The 17,625-nt window shown below is 51.4% G+C and overlaps 1 protein-coding gene across 1 annotated transcript in view; it reads left to right on the top strand.

The window, feature by feature from the left end:
* LOC116942617 (collagen alpha-1(XIV) chain) overlaps positions 1-17,625 on the top strand; it is a 104,835-nt gene that overhangs the window by 9,168 nt on the left and 78,042 nt on the right. The window contains exons 3-6 of the mRNA XM_032954742.2: positions 2,762-2,878; positions 6,176-6,325; positions 12,110-12,193; positions 16,841-17,179. Coding sequence (XP_032810633.1) covers positions 2,762-2,878; positions 6,176-6,325; positions 12,110-12,193; positions 16,841-17,179 — 690 coding nt within the window. The remainder of the gene's footprint in view (positions 1-2,761; positions 2,879-6,175; positions 6,326-12,109; positions 12,194-16,840; positions 17,180-17,625) is intronic.

Below are 17,625 nucleotides of genomic sequence, written 5' to 3'. Positions count from 1 at the left end.
CACACTGGCCAGATGTCTTGTAAGAGCGGGGAGTGTGGATTGACTAGTTGTGGTGTAGGAATTTATACTGCTGGGTGGATAGAGGCCGGAGAGTTGGGGGGGGGGGGGAGAGTTTAAGAAACTTGCACATTTTTTTTAACCGCCGTGCCAGGAGATGGAATCGAACCTGTGACGTGTGTATTGCGAGCCCAATGTGCTGACCGTTGCACCGCGGCAGCATCCCTCGGGTATTGGTTCATCAGACTTAAATAGCTCGCTGCACTCACGTCTTCAAACACATTTTTTCCCCCCCAGCTATAGCTGTGGCATGAAAGTCAGGAATGACGTCATCGTAATTCAAAGACGATAAAAAAAACGGCCCAATGGCCGCGCTGCCGTCGCTCAGCTGTTACTTCAACGTGGAACGGAGGGCCTTAAGGAGGGCCTTCAAAATACGAGGCCCTTGTAGCCTCATTATCATGAGGGTTTAACCGGCCCCGATTGTAGAGCGACTATATATGTAGGACACGAGAGCATTACAAGATGCAGGCGGAGAGGGAGGCACATCAACGTATATATTTTTTTTATGGAGAGAAAGAAGTAGTCAGAGGAGAGGAGGAATATCTGGAACCTGGACTTACATCAGCTCACTTTAAACATTTTACAAACGCCAGCAGGACGTTGTCGTGGCTACATTATCCAGCTGCCTGTAGATGTTCCCACGTTTCAGCCGTAAATTTAACCCATTTGCAAACTCCCGCGAGAGTCAAGCTTCTCTTTGGGAGAAGGCGCGGTTGGTGCTTTAACTGTGTTTCCTGGGGAACGAAGCGCATTTTTATCGGGAATTCCCTGCAACCAACTATCTCCCAGTTGTACTGTCTGTGTCTTGGATCTCAGCGAGCAGTGGACCCACATGGTTAATTGAAACACAGTGTGGATTTACACAGCCATCGCAATATCAAAGGGCGTGCTCATTCTGTACAGACGGAGGCGGACGGTCATTGGCAGAGGAAACGGGAAGGTCCCTTTTGAGTCTCGCAATCTCTTTGCGAGCATGTGGGTCCCGCAATGAGTCTATAGGTGTCCATACAACACAATTTCCAAGGCGGTGCTGCGTTCTCCGGGTACCACGCAGGGATAGCTGCCACCGGGGAAGTCTCCTGGTGCAGGGCACCTAGAAATGTACTGAACGGGAGGTGCAGTATAAATATCACGTGATGACGGCAATGACGATGGTTATGATGCATCTACAACACTAAGCCACTTAAAAACAACAACAACATTGAAATGCATTTGCCAAGTGGCTTTGAAGACTGGAAGCTTCGATGGGTGTTCTGAAGTTATTTTCTGCCGGTCGCATGAACAGGTTCCGCATATGGTCCCGGGATGCCAGAACAACAAAAAAAATGGGAACGAATTTTTTTTTGCTTTTATCCTTGCAATCGTTTGCAGTGGCTCGGCAGGTGCCGTTTGTCAACGGTGCCATGAGTTACCGCGTGAGTCAGACGCGATGTCGTCCAGTCGGATGGTGATGATGGTGATGATCGCTGGCGGCTTCCAAAAAAATAAACACGAATTAATGTATAATAATAGACGAGGAAGCCCTATGAAACGGAATCATCCCACTCGGGAAGTCCATGGCATCCCTCCCGCGTATTCGGCACCACGTAAGAGAGCGGGGGTGGACTCTCTACACTGAGTATGCTACCACGTCGCGTATCCCACCCTCTGGGGAGGGAGGGGTGGGGCACTGGCGGCACAAGTGGATATGTGAAATTGTCGGATAAGTGAACATCCACAGGGAATAACAGCGGTGCCGTCGTGTGCAGTGAGGGTACCATAATAATGTCAGAGAGCGCTAAAGCCGATTTCAAAGAAGGGAAAGCTTTTCTTTTCTCTCTCTCTCTCTCCCCGTTGACGGATTTGATTTGATCACAGCCACTGTGAGAGCCTCGTGGGGTTGGTGTTCAAACATCGACGAACTCTCCAGGCTTTGTCCCTTCTTAGCCCCTGAGATCTGATGACACATCAGATGCATGCGGAGCGGTTTGGTCAGAGGCATTTTGGAATTTTCATGGGAGAAACAAAACCAAAAACTATTTGTATCTAGAGGACGTTGCGCGGGCTCACGAGCACATTTCTCTGAGCCTTAAACCAGTGGTTTTGTGATGTCATTTTGATATATTTTTTCCAGCGGCAGAGAGTGAATGGATTAATTTCAGATTTGGAGAACAACATGTTTTCTGCTGAATGAAATATAAACTAAAACACAGCCTCCTGGCAGAGTGAGCAACACAAAGATGTCAAAACACGCACAGGACAAAACAAATCTGGCAGTGCACTATGGCTTTGGATTGTTATAATAGTTAGTGATTACAACATTTAATAAAAATAACAACGATGATCATTTCGAGCCCATTGAACATCTGCTGCTGGATGAAGACCTCGATACTCCGTGCCAGTCGTCGATGTTGTTTGACCATACTTCATCACGCCAGTCAGTGCTCGTTGCTTCTGAGTGGAGCCAGGTAAGGTGACTCAGGTGCGGTGCAGACATCACTCGCCACTGATGTTAGCCGTGGCCGAGAATTGAATTGAAAACGCCGGGCTCGTAGTGCAGGGCACCAAAAACCACCGCACCACTTCTCATTCCGCCGCAAGTATGAATGCTGAGACGACAACGCAAGTGACGGCGCTGTATGTTGGACCGTGCGAATGTTGCGTGTTCCTTTGCGCGAACGCTAACCTGGTCGTGCCGTATGTTTTCTTCACCGGGGGCCAGTTTTGGCACCAAAGAACCTCCGATTCAAGTTCCTGAAAGACAACAATGTGCAGATGGTGTGGAAGGCTCCGGCGGGGAAGATTTCCGGATACAAGATCGTGATCGCTCCAGCACCCGGTGAGTGAGTGAGTGGGTGAGTCACTGAGTGGTCGGGTCAATGGGAGAATAGTTGAAAAGGGGTGGGTGAGTCCCTGAGTGGTCGGGTCAATGGGAGAATAGTTGAAAGGGGGTGGGTGAGTCGGTGAGTGATCGGGTCAATGGGAGAATAGTTGAAAGGGGGATGGGTGAGTCGGTGAGTGGTCGGGTCAATGGGAGAATAGTTGAAAGGGGGTGGGTGAGTCGGTGAGTGGTTGGGTCATGTGCAGGGGTCGGCAACCAAAATAACAAAAAGAGCTATGTATTTACGAATTTGGTGAAAACGTAGTATTTCAAGATCCGCAATGCAAGTGGTGAATACGGGACGGTGGTAATAGATAACGTCATGAAGCGGTTCTTAAAGAGGTGCATGCAACTCCGGATCCGCAGGTTGCCGACAACCTGGGTTAGTGAGTGAATGGTTGAATGGTTGAAAGAGTGGGTGAGTGGCTGGATGTTTGGGTGGGTGAGAGGGTGGGTGGTTCAATAGATAGTCGGGTTGTTGCGTGGTTGAATGGTTGGATCGATGGGTGGGTGGGTGGATAAGTAGATAAGTGTGGGTGGGTGAGATGATGAGTTGGTGGGTGGGTGGATGAGCGAGTGGTTCGGTGTGATTAGCGAATGGTTTGGTGGTTGAGTGAGTGCATGGGTGGATGAGTGAGGAAGTGGGTGAGTGGGCGCATGGGTGAGTGGGTGCGTGGGTGAGTGGGTGAGTAGGTGGTTGGCATTTCATGGGTAGGTGTATGGATGAGTTGATGTATGGATGATTGAAGGGTGGGTGAGTAGGGAGTTGAGTGGGTGTGGTGGGAGGCTAGGTGATTTTTAGTCTGTGTGGGGAGTGTGTGCAGGAGTGAGTATGGTGAGGTTGTGTGGGCGAGTGCGTGGACAGTTTGTTGAGTGAGCGATTGTGTAGATATTCAATTATGTTGCTTGTGGCTTCTGGAAGAAAATGCATTTACGTAAGCACATTCCCTTTCATTTGAAAAAAATACTTCTTTTTGGCCGCTTGTGCACAGAACACTCTGGAGGAGAATCCACGAAGCACAAACACGTCCTAAATTCTAGAAACATTGCCCGTCACGGAAAGCTTTTTTTCTGATTTAAAGGGAGTGTTTTTAATTTAAAGCATTTCTTAGGACAAAGATCTCATTGGGGAAAAAAAAAATCCATCTTAGTCTAGTCTTAACGACTCACACTCGCGTCTCAAGATGTGATTTTCGTAATAAACAAATGCCTAAGTGACCGCAAATTTAAAGTAATTTATTTTTTATTGCGGTTTGGGCTGTTATATGTTTTTTAGCGACCTTTCACTGTGCCGATAAAAAAAAAGCTATTTCGGCCCCACTGATACTGGAAGCGAACTACGGTAAACGCTGCACGGCTCATCAGCGCTCAACTCTGCAGAGCCTCACTTTGTTTTATTGCTCGTGAGATATTCAAACAGCTAAGCAGTGTCGGCACAGCCCCCGAAAGATGACACTGTGGAACTACTTCTGAAGTCACGTCCAATAGGCCTCTTTTGATACCCTCGAGGGGCAGACCCTTCACATGCCCCCCGTAAAGAGTTTCCATCGCACGTCAACCAAGCCAAAGCTTTGTTTTAATTCACGGAGCTGGAATTTGTCCAAGAAAAGCTCAATGTCAAATGGAATGTTCGTTATTTCTGCGAGCGCGCTTCACTGCCAGTGCGGCTCAGGCCATCAACGTCGCCGTTGCACCTGAGCATCGATCTCATTCCGTGGCTTCACCTGCGTGATGGTTTTTTTTTTACTTTCCCCATGTTCATTCGGGCGACCTGCGGATCGCGAGCCCGCTGCGCTACGAATTGCTCCGACGGCAACGTGCGGACGTCGTTGTCGTCCGCACGGACCTCTAGCTCGTCGCTTCCCTCCCGCTTCACCTAGTTGGGGGGGGGGTGGGGGGGAGATGGCGGGGGGGGGGGACAACAGCCTCTCTCTCTCTGCCTGCGCCCCCCACCCCCGCCACCTCCACGTAGCGCCGCCTGTGGTCACGTGTGCCAGGCCACGCGCGTGCCAGGTGCTTTTGGTGGCGGCGCTCCCAAATGGCGTCGCTGGCGCGCGTTAAGTCGGCATCGGTCGGCAGGGGGGGGGGGGAGTCGTGCAAGATGGAGCGTCGCGTTCCGAGGGATGGTGCGGATTAGAGGCATTCCTCACCGCCCGCTGCCGCGCGCCGCCGTCGATTCCCCGGCACCGCACCGAGAGTAACCCCACGCCGCCGACGGCGACACGGGTCCGGCGTTCGGGAAAAACGGCGCGCTTACGGCGTTTGTTTGTTTGTTTGTCGGCCGTCTCGCGTTGCGTCGATGAAGATTGGCCGAGAGAAGGTTAAGCGCCACGGTGAGGAGATGTTAACTGCCTCGCCTGGTGTGCAGGACGTCGTGAGATCGATTCCCGACCCTGACACCTGTATATTTGGAGTTTCCATGTGTTTCTCTCCTCCTGGTGGCGTGCATTTTTTTCAATCGGGGTCCTCCCGTTTTTCCTTACTCATTTAGAATCAAAGTATGTTTTAGAGTATTTGGCCGCTGGAAATTTTCACACGACCATAAGCCACTCCCGTTGAGCTATCATCATGTGGCCAGGTCGCTTCTGAAAAAGAGCTCCGTAGCTCCTCACCTGATAAAATAAACATCGGTTTCGTTTTCTTTTAGGTCAGTTATCACATCGGCGCGCCTTCACGTGGGTCGATCCGGGCTGCACGGAAGCGGCCTTGGACCTCGCCACGTGAATGCCAAAGAGCGAGTGGGGTGGGGGGCGGAGGGGGGCGGAGGGGGGGCGCCTTGCGTGCCATTCTCTTCTGGGCAGCAGCTGTCACGCGTCGGCTTCTTTCAAATATCTCAGTGCCGTCGTGCAGCACCCGGGTCGAAGGCGCATGGGTGGTGCCCGCCTTGCACCCGTCCCTCTTCCCCGCCGGGTCACCGCTGACGAGGATGCGGTGACCCGGCGGGGACGTTTGTTCCAGTCCAGGGCTGGCGGTGGCTACGCTGCACGCGGCTAACCCGTGAACCCGGCGCTGATGAGCAAGCGAGCGTTGGGTGATCACCGCAACGGAATGTTGTGAAACTCCCCTTCCCTAGCGGGGGGGGGGGGGGGGGGGGAGCATCGAAGCGGTGCCACACCCCTTGGCACGCCAGGAGAAGGCGGTAGAGCACGTGAGAAGACGTGCCGCGTGAGATAATTGCCTGCCTGTGTGCGTACGTGCCTACGTGTGCCAATCTTCTCTCCTGCCCTCGCCCTGCCCCTCTCCCAAACGTGGCAGACGGTGCTGGGCCGTCCAAGGAGCTGAAGCTGCCCAAGGGAGCCACCAAGACGGTGCTGAAGGATTTCCGCGCCGGCACCGAGTACGTGGTCACCATGGTGGCCTACGACGGCTCGGCCGAGAGCCCGCCCATCGTGGGGAAAGTGACGAGTAAGCGAAGTACCGCCCGCTGCACTTTCCACGACGAGGGCGTGCTGCCGCCCCCGTCTAAAGTAGACTCCGGTTGTCAATCTGGTCCGGGTTTGCTGGCTCGCTGGCTGGCTATTGGTCAGGGCTCATTCTGACCACAAGGGGTGAACAACCTCAGGTTAGCACGGTTGGCTACGTATGGTGCGAAAGAAGTTCAAGCTCAACGTACGTGCCTATGGTGTTGATGATAATAATATTGATGAGCTACGTGTTTTTGTGACGCGGTTCGTCAATAACGTAGCCCTAAAGTTTTTTTTGTTAATTTAGATTTTCTACATGGATGATCCCTGTTGAGCCAGTTGCCCCCCGCCCCGCCCCCCCATCCCTCAGCTATTTTTCACAAGGGAAACCCGTTGGTGGTACTGCCCAATCGCAGCAACAGCGAAAACCAAAAAAGACAAAAAAACATCGGCATTGCAGAGAACCGAGTTCAGCAGGGTCCTCGAGGAATGTTGCACGACTGACAAACGAGGCGCTCGATGGCGGCAAACGAAACGCACGAGCTTCGAAAAGAGGTCCCATAAATAAAGTGAGGTGAAGGTAAGCTGTGCTTTGTCGCAATTGGGAGAACTCTCTCTCGGACAGATGGAGAGATCCATCTGCTATGAAGAAGAGCCACTTACATACTCTCCGTCAGATCGCGATTCAGAGAAGTGGGCGCGGCGGGGGCGAAGGGTCGGTGGGGTGGTGAGGGGGTCACGTCCAGTTCTCATCTCTCACCCCTGATGTTAGTGGGGACAAGGGGAACAAATCGCGATGGCTGGATCCTTCGTCGGCACGCTGCGTCGTGAAACCTCCGTGCCTCCGCCCCGTCTCATAATTGTGAGGCACGACGCCCGCGTTCCTGTGGGCACGGCGGAGATGCGCGGCCGCTCGTCCCCCTCGCCAGCGACGGCCGTGCCAACGCCGTCCCCAGGGCGCGCCAGCCGCGCACGCGTTAGCCAGAAAACTTTTGGCACGGCGTCACCGCGTGCCCTAGCCTCAGGGGCTGGTTTCAATTAGCACGGTGACGACGGTAGCAGCCGGCGTCCTGGATAAACCATAACTTCTCTTTAAGTCTCCTGCTTAGCGTATTTCGTAACAATTGCGCCATACAGTTTTTTTTTCGTCCTTGCTCCATTGGAGACTCAGTCCCAAGCAAGTAGATTTACGTAAGGAGGAGCGTTCCTACTTCACCCTGCCCACCTCCTCCCCCAGCTTTTACCTGCCGCTGCGGGCATTGGGTTACCGGCGTCATTCGAGACAGGAATGTGGGGAAATGTGAAGGTTGGTGATAAAGTACCAGTGAAAAAGAGATAAGGACGCAATAAAAAAAAATATTATTAGTTAGAATGCTTTGGCAAAGCCATTTCTGAAGGTCTACCCCGTTCTATGAGGGGGTCGTTTAATCGCATTTTCACCACGGGTTCGTCAACGGCTGAAGAGACCCAGGTCAGAATTGGGTGGGATATCACTCTCCGCTTGATGTTCACCGTGGTGAGTAATGATGGCGAATTGAACTGAGGTCTGTCAGGTTCATTGCACAGGGGCTCGCAGTGGGAACCACTAGTCCTACCTCACCACCGCCTCCCTGATTGATGAACCAAGCAAGATTGATTATCAGTTATCACACGCATGGTGCCTGGGTTGTGGCTGTATTCATCTGTCGTTTCAGCTATTGTCCACGTTTCCGAGATCATCAGACTTGAGAAGCTAAGCGCGGTTGAGAATAATTCTCGGTTAGGTGGCTCACCAGGGCCTGCCGGGCGTTGTGGGCACGGGGCGGTTACGTGTGTCCCGACCGCCGTGGTGATGCGGACAGTCACCCCCTCGTGGCGCAGCATCCCGGTGGGGAGGTTTTTTTTCCGGGCTTCTCTGGGTTTCCTGCCACACGAAGCCAAAATCTCGACAACGGATAGACCCTAGCCAAACATCCGAATGTTTGTTGCAGCAACCCTTCCTGAGCAAGTCTCCATGCTCGGCGAGGCTTTTACCGGGTATAGAAATGCATTGGCGGGATTTGTGGTATCCGATGATCTGCATACATGGGATGGATTGATAGCGTGGCAACTCATCCCCTACTGGATAAAAATAACTTTATAGCTCATCGGATTCCTCTGGTGTAAAAATTCTAATTCGAACAAGCGCACTTTGTGAAAGATGATGGTGGGGAGGCGGGGCAGGGGGGGTGCATAGATGACACCTGGGTGGCTTTCTCTTCTTTGTGTGAAAAAGAGCTTTATAGCTCATCGGGATTCCTCCAGTGTCAACAAATATTCTGATCTGGCCGCTCGTGAAAAAGACCAGTCATGGTGGATGTTCTCTCTCTCTCTCTCCGCACGCCGTGGCTGCTGGTGAGAAGGAGACCTCTTGCCACACGTGCGTGCACATTTCCCTTGCCCCGCTGACAGATGTTGGATGGCGAAGGATGTTGCTTCGAGTTCGGCCGGACAGCTTTAATGGTGCGCGGCGATGAATCACGTGAGAAGTTTAAATGATGGGGGGTTGGAAAAAAATTGAGCCGAAGAAGAGTGAAAGTTGAAAAAATCCATTACGTTTGAGTGCTTTGAGATTATTTTCTTTTTCAAGTGTGCTTAAACTCTTGAGTGTTGCCGTAAATGTTACAGAGGCATCGGGGGAATGTGATATTCACGAGCCCGAGGATTTCACCACGGAACGAGGGTTTGTTGTTAGGGTTTTTGGGAAGGATGGCGAAGTCATCTCTGGGTCCCTGCACCGCGCCACCAGTACCAGCACCACGGTGGCGAGATGTTAACTACCTCGCCAGGTATACACGAGGTCGTGGCTTTGATACTGACCCTGACGCTTGCTGTATATTTGGAGTTTGCGTGTTCTCTCTCTCTCTCCGTGGTCACATGGATTCAGCTCCGAGTCCTCCGGTTTTTCCCTCGACAATTAGAAACATGCATCTAGACTATATTTGGTTGTTATACATTTTCACGTGGTAAGCCACTTCGTTGAACTATCATGTGTGGCCAGGCCGCTTCTGAAAAAAAGCTACATAGCTCAGTGGGCTTTACCTGGTGGAGTAATTTGTTTTCTACTGATTAGTTTTTAATTGTTTTGATAGTGCCAGCGGTGAGGCAGGAACCGAGGAGAAACAGCTCACGGTCACACGGCGCTTTGTTCTTCATCTGCGCTGAGCAGGGTTCAGGGCAACATACACAAGAGACACAAGTCGTTTACACACGTGACAATAATTACGTTTGCTGATGCTGCTGCGTTGGCAGTGGTGCACATGCGCAAACAACACCAACAAATAAAACAACAACAACAACAACAAAAGGAACACATTCATCAATAGCACTGCTTTAATAGATAATTCGATGAGTTGGTGTCATTGCGGGCAGTAGCCGTTCTTCATAGCCTTGTGGCCTGATGACAATTATATTTTTTTAAAAAATCAACGTTTTCTGATGTGCAGTTCTTAAATGAATCGTTACCTGATAGTGGCGTATCTGACGCAATTGTTTTTGCCCTGATTTCTATTCGCTCAGCTGCTGTCCTTTTTATTTCGCCTTCGGCGTTCGTCGTTTCGGTGACCCGAGTAACGCTCGCGGATGGGAGACTTCTCTCCTGCTCTGCCGAGCTTCTCCTCGCCATCCGGTGCAACAAGATGAATCTGATGCAACTGACATCGAATCAATCAACGGCACTCGTCGGGATGACGAGAAGGAATTGAGAAGTTATTGGGGTTATTTTGTTGTTGTTATGAGCTGAATTGTCGCGAAATTACCGTGGGCCCTACACCACCAAATCCATGATTCTCGACTCTGAGAGTCACCGCACGATTTTTTTTTAGTTGTGGGGCAGTTGGTTGTGGGATGTGGAGGGGTATGGGTTGTTAAATAGCGATGGTGGGAGGAGTGTGAAAAACGAAATGAACATTGTTTTAAATTTACATAGCTTTGAGTGAACGTTCTAATGGCGCCGCAGGAGTATATGCGGGTGACGTGACGAGGCTCGGCGAGTCCCCGACGATGGCGGCGGCGGCGGCGGCGACGATGGCGGCGTTTACTTTGAATCGAGATGCAAACCGGCTCGGGCAGAGTGCCGGAGTGAAACGTGTGACGATGTTGCGTCGTGCCGCCGGCACGTCGTGGCCCGCTGCACATCTGTGAAGCACATGCACCGTGCCCGCGCGAGCACGGTGCATGTGAGCGCACGGACACGTGCGCTCGTTTGTGCCCGCGTATACACGTGCGTGCACGTGCGTGCGCGCGCGAGCACGTGCAAGGGGAAATATCTTCGGATGCAACGAGATGTAATGTCTGAAATATCTCTCCCGTCAAGCCGTGTTGGTCATACGAGCGACACACGCTCGTGCTGACACGCACGTACACGCACACTCGTGTTGGCACACGCGCACACGCTAATGCTTGAATAAATGATGACGTACGCATGCATACTGAAACGCACTTGTGCTTGCGCGAATACAAGCACTCTCTGGTCTTGACACACACGTTCATATTGACACACACACTCATACTGACACATACGCACTCGTACTGACACATTCGTACTGACACTTGCATGATCACACTGACGCGATCATACTGGCATACACGCACACACACTCATACTGACAGTCACACTGACACACCCATGATCACACTGACACACTCATTTTGGCACACACACTCAGACTGACACCCTCTCCTACTGCCTTTCACACTCATCCTGACAGTCATTCTGGCACACACATACTCCTGGTACACTCATTCATACACACACACGATCCCACTGCCACACGTATTTTGATGCACACACACACTTGGACTAAGACGTGATACATTAATACAGGCACAAGCATACGTCCACTGACACGCACAAAACCCAAAGATACATGCAGCCCTTCACAATTTGTACAGCCTTTGAATTTTCCAATCATCCCTCCCATGCATAATGAGCCACAATAGCAATCCCATATTTAAACATCCTCTTATTATTAAACTCCTTTAATCCTTCTCATTCAAACTTAAGAAGGGTCTGAGATGGATGTGATTAATGCCGTTTGCGAAATGATGAAAGTAGTCACAAGTCCGGGTTTTTTTTATGTTGTGTGCGCTCACTCGCACGCATGTGTATGTGTGTGTGCATAATTGATACCAGATTTCCTGCAGCCGAGCAGCCTAAGCATGGCCGCGTCTTTGCAAAGTTCACCATTGAACTTGCGTATTCATTTACTCCACGTTCCCTTAGTGAGTGAATCACGTAAGCCGATCTCTTATTATTATTATTATAATAATTAAAAAACGTTAACCTTCTGGGATACTTTGGGGGCTGGCCAATTAAGCCGACGGGTGTCCAATATATATTGTTTAAATTACTCCGGGTGTACAGTCCAGTGTAATGCGAGTTGTCACGATAAGAGCACGGGGGGGGAGGGGTGGTGGTGTGCTGGGGGGGGGGGGGTAATGTTGCGTGGGAGTGACACCAGAGGGATGCAGCCGACCCCCGTGCGCGTCCCTTAATTTGGCGTGGTGCCTGTAGGATTTTCCAAGCGTTTTGCAACGCTTGGGAAAAAAAAAAAGCAAGGAGAGAGAGTTCCAGGCCACTCGACGCACGTTGCACCGGCGTCGTTGCGCGTTGCCGAGAAAAAGAGTGGGGGGAAAACATAAATACATTTCTTTTGCGTGCAAACATTTTGCGCACGGTCGCTCGAAGCGCATCCCCGGATGGCCGCTGCCCCGTTGCGAACCTCATTCTTTCGTTGCCCTTCTTTCCTTGTCTGCGCGCGGACAGTCGAGGCCAAGACGACCAAAACCACCGCCAAGAAGACGTCGAAAAAGCCCCCCAGGAAGAACGAAGACCGCTCATCTTCCGACGGTAACGTCGGCGCACATTCACGACTCGAACCCGAAGCGCGGCTTCGCTCTCAGCACCTTCCGGAAAAACCAGCCAAACAAACGTCGCACGGTGGCGAAACGCTAAAAAGCTTAAGACCCCTTGTCCCGGATTGGTTGCGTGCGTGTGCAAGCTTGTGTGTGTGTGTGTGCATCGGGCGCGGTAATGCAGCCGTTGGCTCGCGGCTCTGTGGACCCGGGTGACTCGAAGCAGACTCCCGCTCGCGGCCAACGTCAGTAACCAATGTCCTGAGCCGGTCGTAAGCCTCTCCTCGTTCGACTCGCCCTCAAGGTAGATGCGTACCAGGTGGGCGGGCGCGACACTGGCCTGGCGTGACATGAAGAGCGCTCATCCCATACGCGTGGATTCTTTAAAGCGTTCCATCGTGCATTTGTTCCTCGACGCTTTATTTAACCCCGAGATGATAATGGTGGCACTCGAACCAGGCGCGCGGGAAAGTAGTCGTCGTCGGCGAGAGCGAGGGGCTCCGATGGCGGCTCGGATTGATGCTGCGAGTTTTGGGCAATCCCTTCGGTTTCTCAAAGGTGAGCCCCGAAAAGTATCGCAACTTCAGGGTGAAGTGTCATCGATATATCGGATCATCTTTACGAGAGAGTCACTGTGCCGCCCGCGCTACTGCAGACGAGACACACGGGACAGGCGAATGGACGGAGCTTTTGCAAGAATGCGATTACGTTAAGATGAAAAGATGCCGTTGGTGTGCCAGGTATTATTATTATTGGCGAACAGCGCTCCATCTACACGATGGGGTGTCCTCAGGAGCGCGGAAAATGCGACGTTGTACAAAAAGCGGTTTGAATGGTCGCAATCGGGTCCGACACCTTTCAAGAGCGGCTGAGGGCGCTGGCATCTTTGCCGCGCCAGACACGCACTGTCGGCAGCGGCGGTAGCGGTGAAAGTCGTTACTTACTCCGAGTCATTGAAGGACAGAGGGCCGAATACCTCGGGGTGCGCTAAAGAGTCGGTTTTAAGTATCTCCCCTTAAACTGACACTGCGAGTAGGGACCTGCTAGAGCCGTTACGTGGGGGGTGGGGTTGGAGGGGCTGGGAGGGTGGGGGGGCATGTGGGGGGTAGGTGGGGTGGGGGGGTCTGGTGATTGCATTACCGGCGGACGCTGGAAGTTGGGACGTTCCGTTAAGTGATGGCCGTTGTCATCAGCACGCCCGGGCCCTGTACACGCCAAGCTAATGGCAGTGGAGAAATAGCCGACGCGGATGAAAAATGTAAATACTTTTATGCGTGTAAAAAAAAAAATCCACTCGGTTGAAATTACGTCTGCAAGTAACAATTTAATGATTACGTGTAGGGTTAGGCACGCGCGATAACTAGAGTTTCCATTGCTTTTGCAACACCCGCTTCCATCAGAGGCGAGCGACTCTGTACCGGTGGTGCACCACACGAAGGGGAGTGGAGTCGGGGGTTAGTAATGAATGGAAATGGAGAAAGGAATGGGAGAGGAGAGAGGGACAGACAATGAATGGGGAGTGAGTGGAAGGGGATGGGAAAGGAGTGGAGAAACGGGAGCAGAGGAGTGAGGAGAGATGAGGGGAGGGAAGACGCTGCTGCTGTTTTCACAGTGGGCGGGGAGAGGGGTTTACTGAGTGAGCGTGGCCACACAGAAGTCACGTGGTTTACAGGAGGCTTGAGCTGATTCAGAGATATGGATTGTTGTGAGCCAATCGCTAATCGCTGCTGGATTTAGTGGTACATAAGCAGATGCCACCGTCTCCATGGTCTGTGTTGTGGCCTCCATCATCCATGCACTTCCTTTTCTCAGATTTAAATGTATTGCTCTCTCTCCTCTTTGGTGGTTTCACTCTGCGTTGTCTAACGTCGGTACGTATTCCTTTGTGACCAGGAGTGAGTGCAAAGTTCTAGAGGGATACCGCAAATCGGTTTCGGTAGGGTGCAAAAAAACACAAAGTGGTAAAATTAAACGAACGCGGCGGACGATCGACAAAAGACGATGAAATGCACCGAATTATGAAACCCAACTTACAATAATAGATGTAATCAGAATCACAATCAGAATATGCATTCATACTGGAAAAATCCGATGAGCTATTAATCTTTTTTTCACATATGTCCAGTCGGGGCTGGTCAAGAACGTTACGGAATGCTGTATTTTCCAGATGACAAGGCGCCCCGTAAATTCAAATGCACACCAAACTTGCGCCCAGTGTCAAGTGATACAAATCTGGTCACGCACACAAAGACAAAGACCCCCCCCCCCATATAGCCTCAACAGACTGTAGAGGCAAGTGTTGTGCATGCTGATACATTCCCCCACACCCCGTCCCCCGCCTGCTGCCACCGCCCCCCTCCACTCAAAGCGAAAATTATTTTGACATCGGGTTAAACAGAAATAAAATGATGATTCATTATCCACCGAAGGAAAACCACACGGAGTCCTTCCGGCATTGATGTCGCCTTGGGGCAGGCAGCAGGCACTGCGTTGAAGTTCATGAAGACACTGCCGGGGGAGAGAAAAGAGAGGGCATCTTTGAAGTCTCCATCTCCATCCCCATATGGCTCCAATTTTGCACTTCTTAGCCAAATTGCAAAATAGACATCATCGGCACCAGATAATGTGTTGCAGCCATCAGGGGTTGGTTGAACATTTAATTAATTAAATTATACGGTTGAAAAAAAAGCAAATGCATCCATACGTGAACTTCATTTATACATGGAGCCCGCGGAACCAATGGGCAGGCTTTAAATATTTATCTTCTTCTGACTCCCTCTCTCTGTAAAACAAACATGCCCCCTGTCATCTTGGGATGCGGTCACATTTAGATGCTATATATAAACCCATTGTATTGTACAGAGACCCACATCTAGGCCTGTAGACTCACACAGCGACTCATAGCCTCACACAGAGACTGATAGCCTCCCACAGAGACTCATAGCCTCCCACAGAGACTCATAGACTCACACAGAGACTCATAGCCTCCCACAGAGACTCATAGACTCACACAGAGACTCATAACCTCACACAGAGACTCATAGACTCCCACAGAGACTCATAGCCTCCCACAGAGACTCATAGACTCACACAGACTCATAGTCTCACACAGAGACTCATAGCTCCCACAGAGACTCATAGACTCACACAGAGACCTATAGACTCACACAGAGACCCATAGACTCACACAGAAACTTATAGCCTCACACATAGACACATAGTCTCCCACAGAGACTCATAGACTCACACAGAGACTCATAGCCTCACACAGAGACTCATAGTCTCACACAGAGATTCATAGACTCACACAGAGACCCATAGACTCACAGAGAGACCCATAGACTCACACAGAGACCCATAGACTCACACAGAGACCCATAGACTCACACAGAGACTCATAGACTCACACAGAGACGCATAGCCTCCCACAGAGACTCATAGCCTCCCACAGTGACTCATAGACTCACACAGAGACTCATAGTCTCACACAGAGACTCATAGCCTCACACAGAGACTCATAGCCTCACACAGGGACTCATAGTCTCACACAGAGACTCATAGACTCACACAGAGATTCATAGACTCACACAGAGACTCATAGACTCACACAGAGACTCATAGCCTTACACAGAGACTCATAGCCTCCCACAGAGACTCATAGCCTCCCACAGTGACTCATAGACTCACACAGAGACTCATAGACTCACACAGAGACTCATTGCCTCCCACCGAGACTCATAGCCTCACACAGAGACTCATAGCCTCACACAGAGACTCATAGACTCACACAGAGATTCATAGACTCACACAGAGACTCATAGACTCACACAGAGACTCATAGCCTTACACAGAGACTCATAGCCTCCCACAGTGACTCATAGACTCACACAGAGACTCATAGACTCACACAGAGACTCATAGCCTCACACAGAGACGCATAGACTCACACAAAGACTCATAGACTCACACAGAGATTCATAGACTCCCACAGTGACTCAGATACTCACACAGAGACTCATAGACTCACACAGAGACTCATAGACTCACACAGAGACTCATAGCCTCACACAGAGACTCATAGACTCACACAAAGACTCATAGCCTCACACAGAGACTCATAGACTCCCACAGAGACTCATAGCCTCCCACAGAGACTCATAGACTCACACAGAGACTCATAGACTCACACAGAGACTCATAGCCTCACACAGAGACTCATAGTCTCACACAGAGTCTCATAGACTCACACAGAGTCTCATAGACTCACACAGAGACTCATAGACTCACACAGAGACCCGTAGACTCACACAGAGACTCGTAGACTCACACAAAGACTCATAGCCTCACACAGAGACTCATAGACTCCCACAGAGACTCATAGCCTCACACAGAGACTCATAGTCTCACACAGAGACTCATAGTCTCACACAGAGACCTTCCTCTTCACCTCTGCCTGTGACTGACTGCCTCTCGTTATGCAGAATAAATATGCCCACTCATCCTGTGCAGTTGCTCTGAGGTGCGGTCAAATTAATACGGTTTATAAATTTACATCGCAAAACTTCGTTGTGTTTGTGGTTTGTGTTGACGGCCCCTCAACCCACGATCTCCCTCCACGCCCTCCTCCCTCCCCACCCCGCAGGCTGCGTCCCCGGCACCGCGGCCGACCTGGTTTTCGTGGTGGACGGCAGCTGGAGCGTCGGCCGCGTGAACTTCGAGAAGGTCAAGGGCTTCATGGCGTCCCTGGTGCAGGCCCTGGTGCGTGCCGCCTCCTCCTCTTCATCGTCGTCGTCGTCGGAAGAGGAGGAGGAGTCCTCCGAGGAGGCCGATTCTGACTCCGGCGGCAGCGGCGTCCGTGTCGGCATCGTGCAGTACAGCACGGACGCACGCACTGAGTTCTTGCCCAACGAACACACGGATGCTGACAAGCTCATAGAGGCCATCCGGAGGCTCCCCTACAAAGGGGGCAGCACCAACACCGGTGGGTGGAAGGGAAAATTGGTGGGTGGATGGGAGAATTGGTGGGAGGGAAGGATTGTGGGTGGGAGCACGGGATTGGAGGATATGTTGGTGGTTTAATGGGTGGAAGAATTGGTAGGAGAGAGATAAAAATTGTTGGTGGGTGGGAGGGATGGAGGGCATGTTGGTGGGTTGATAGGTGGGGAGAATTGGCGGGTGGGCAGTTGGGAGAGAGTGTGCGGTGTGTGGAGCCATAGAGTGAAAGCCTTGCAAAATACCACTTCAGCCAATCGGAGTTGGTTTTTAGGTTTCCGGCGATGGGCAAGTTAAAGATAGATCGGCCGTTGGCCAAGTTTTTGCAAACGAGGAAAGGGGTTGTTGTTGTTAGCGTTCGGGTCAACATCGGTGCCGAATATCGAACCCAGTCTTTGGTCTCGCCCACAATGAATCGGCCCTCAAATAAGTAGA

The sequence above is a fragment of the Petromyzon marinus genome, chromosome 15, assembly GCF_048934315.1.
Source record: "Petromyzon marinus isolate PM22_M1 ecotype Great Lakes invasive population chromosome 15, UKy_Petmar_22M1.pri1.0, whole genome shotgun sequence".
Classification (NCBI taxonomy): domain Eukaryota; kingdom Metazoa; phylum Chordata; class Hyperoartia; order Petromyzontiformes; family Petromyzontidae; genus Petromyzon; species Petromyzon marinus.
Note: the sequence above shows the minus strand (reverse complement) of the source record. Positions and strands in the feature narration are given on the sequence as shown.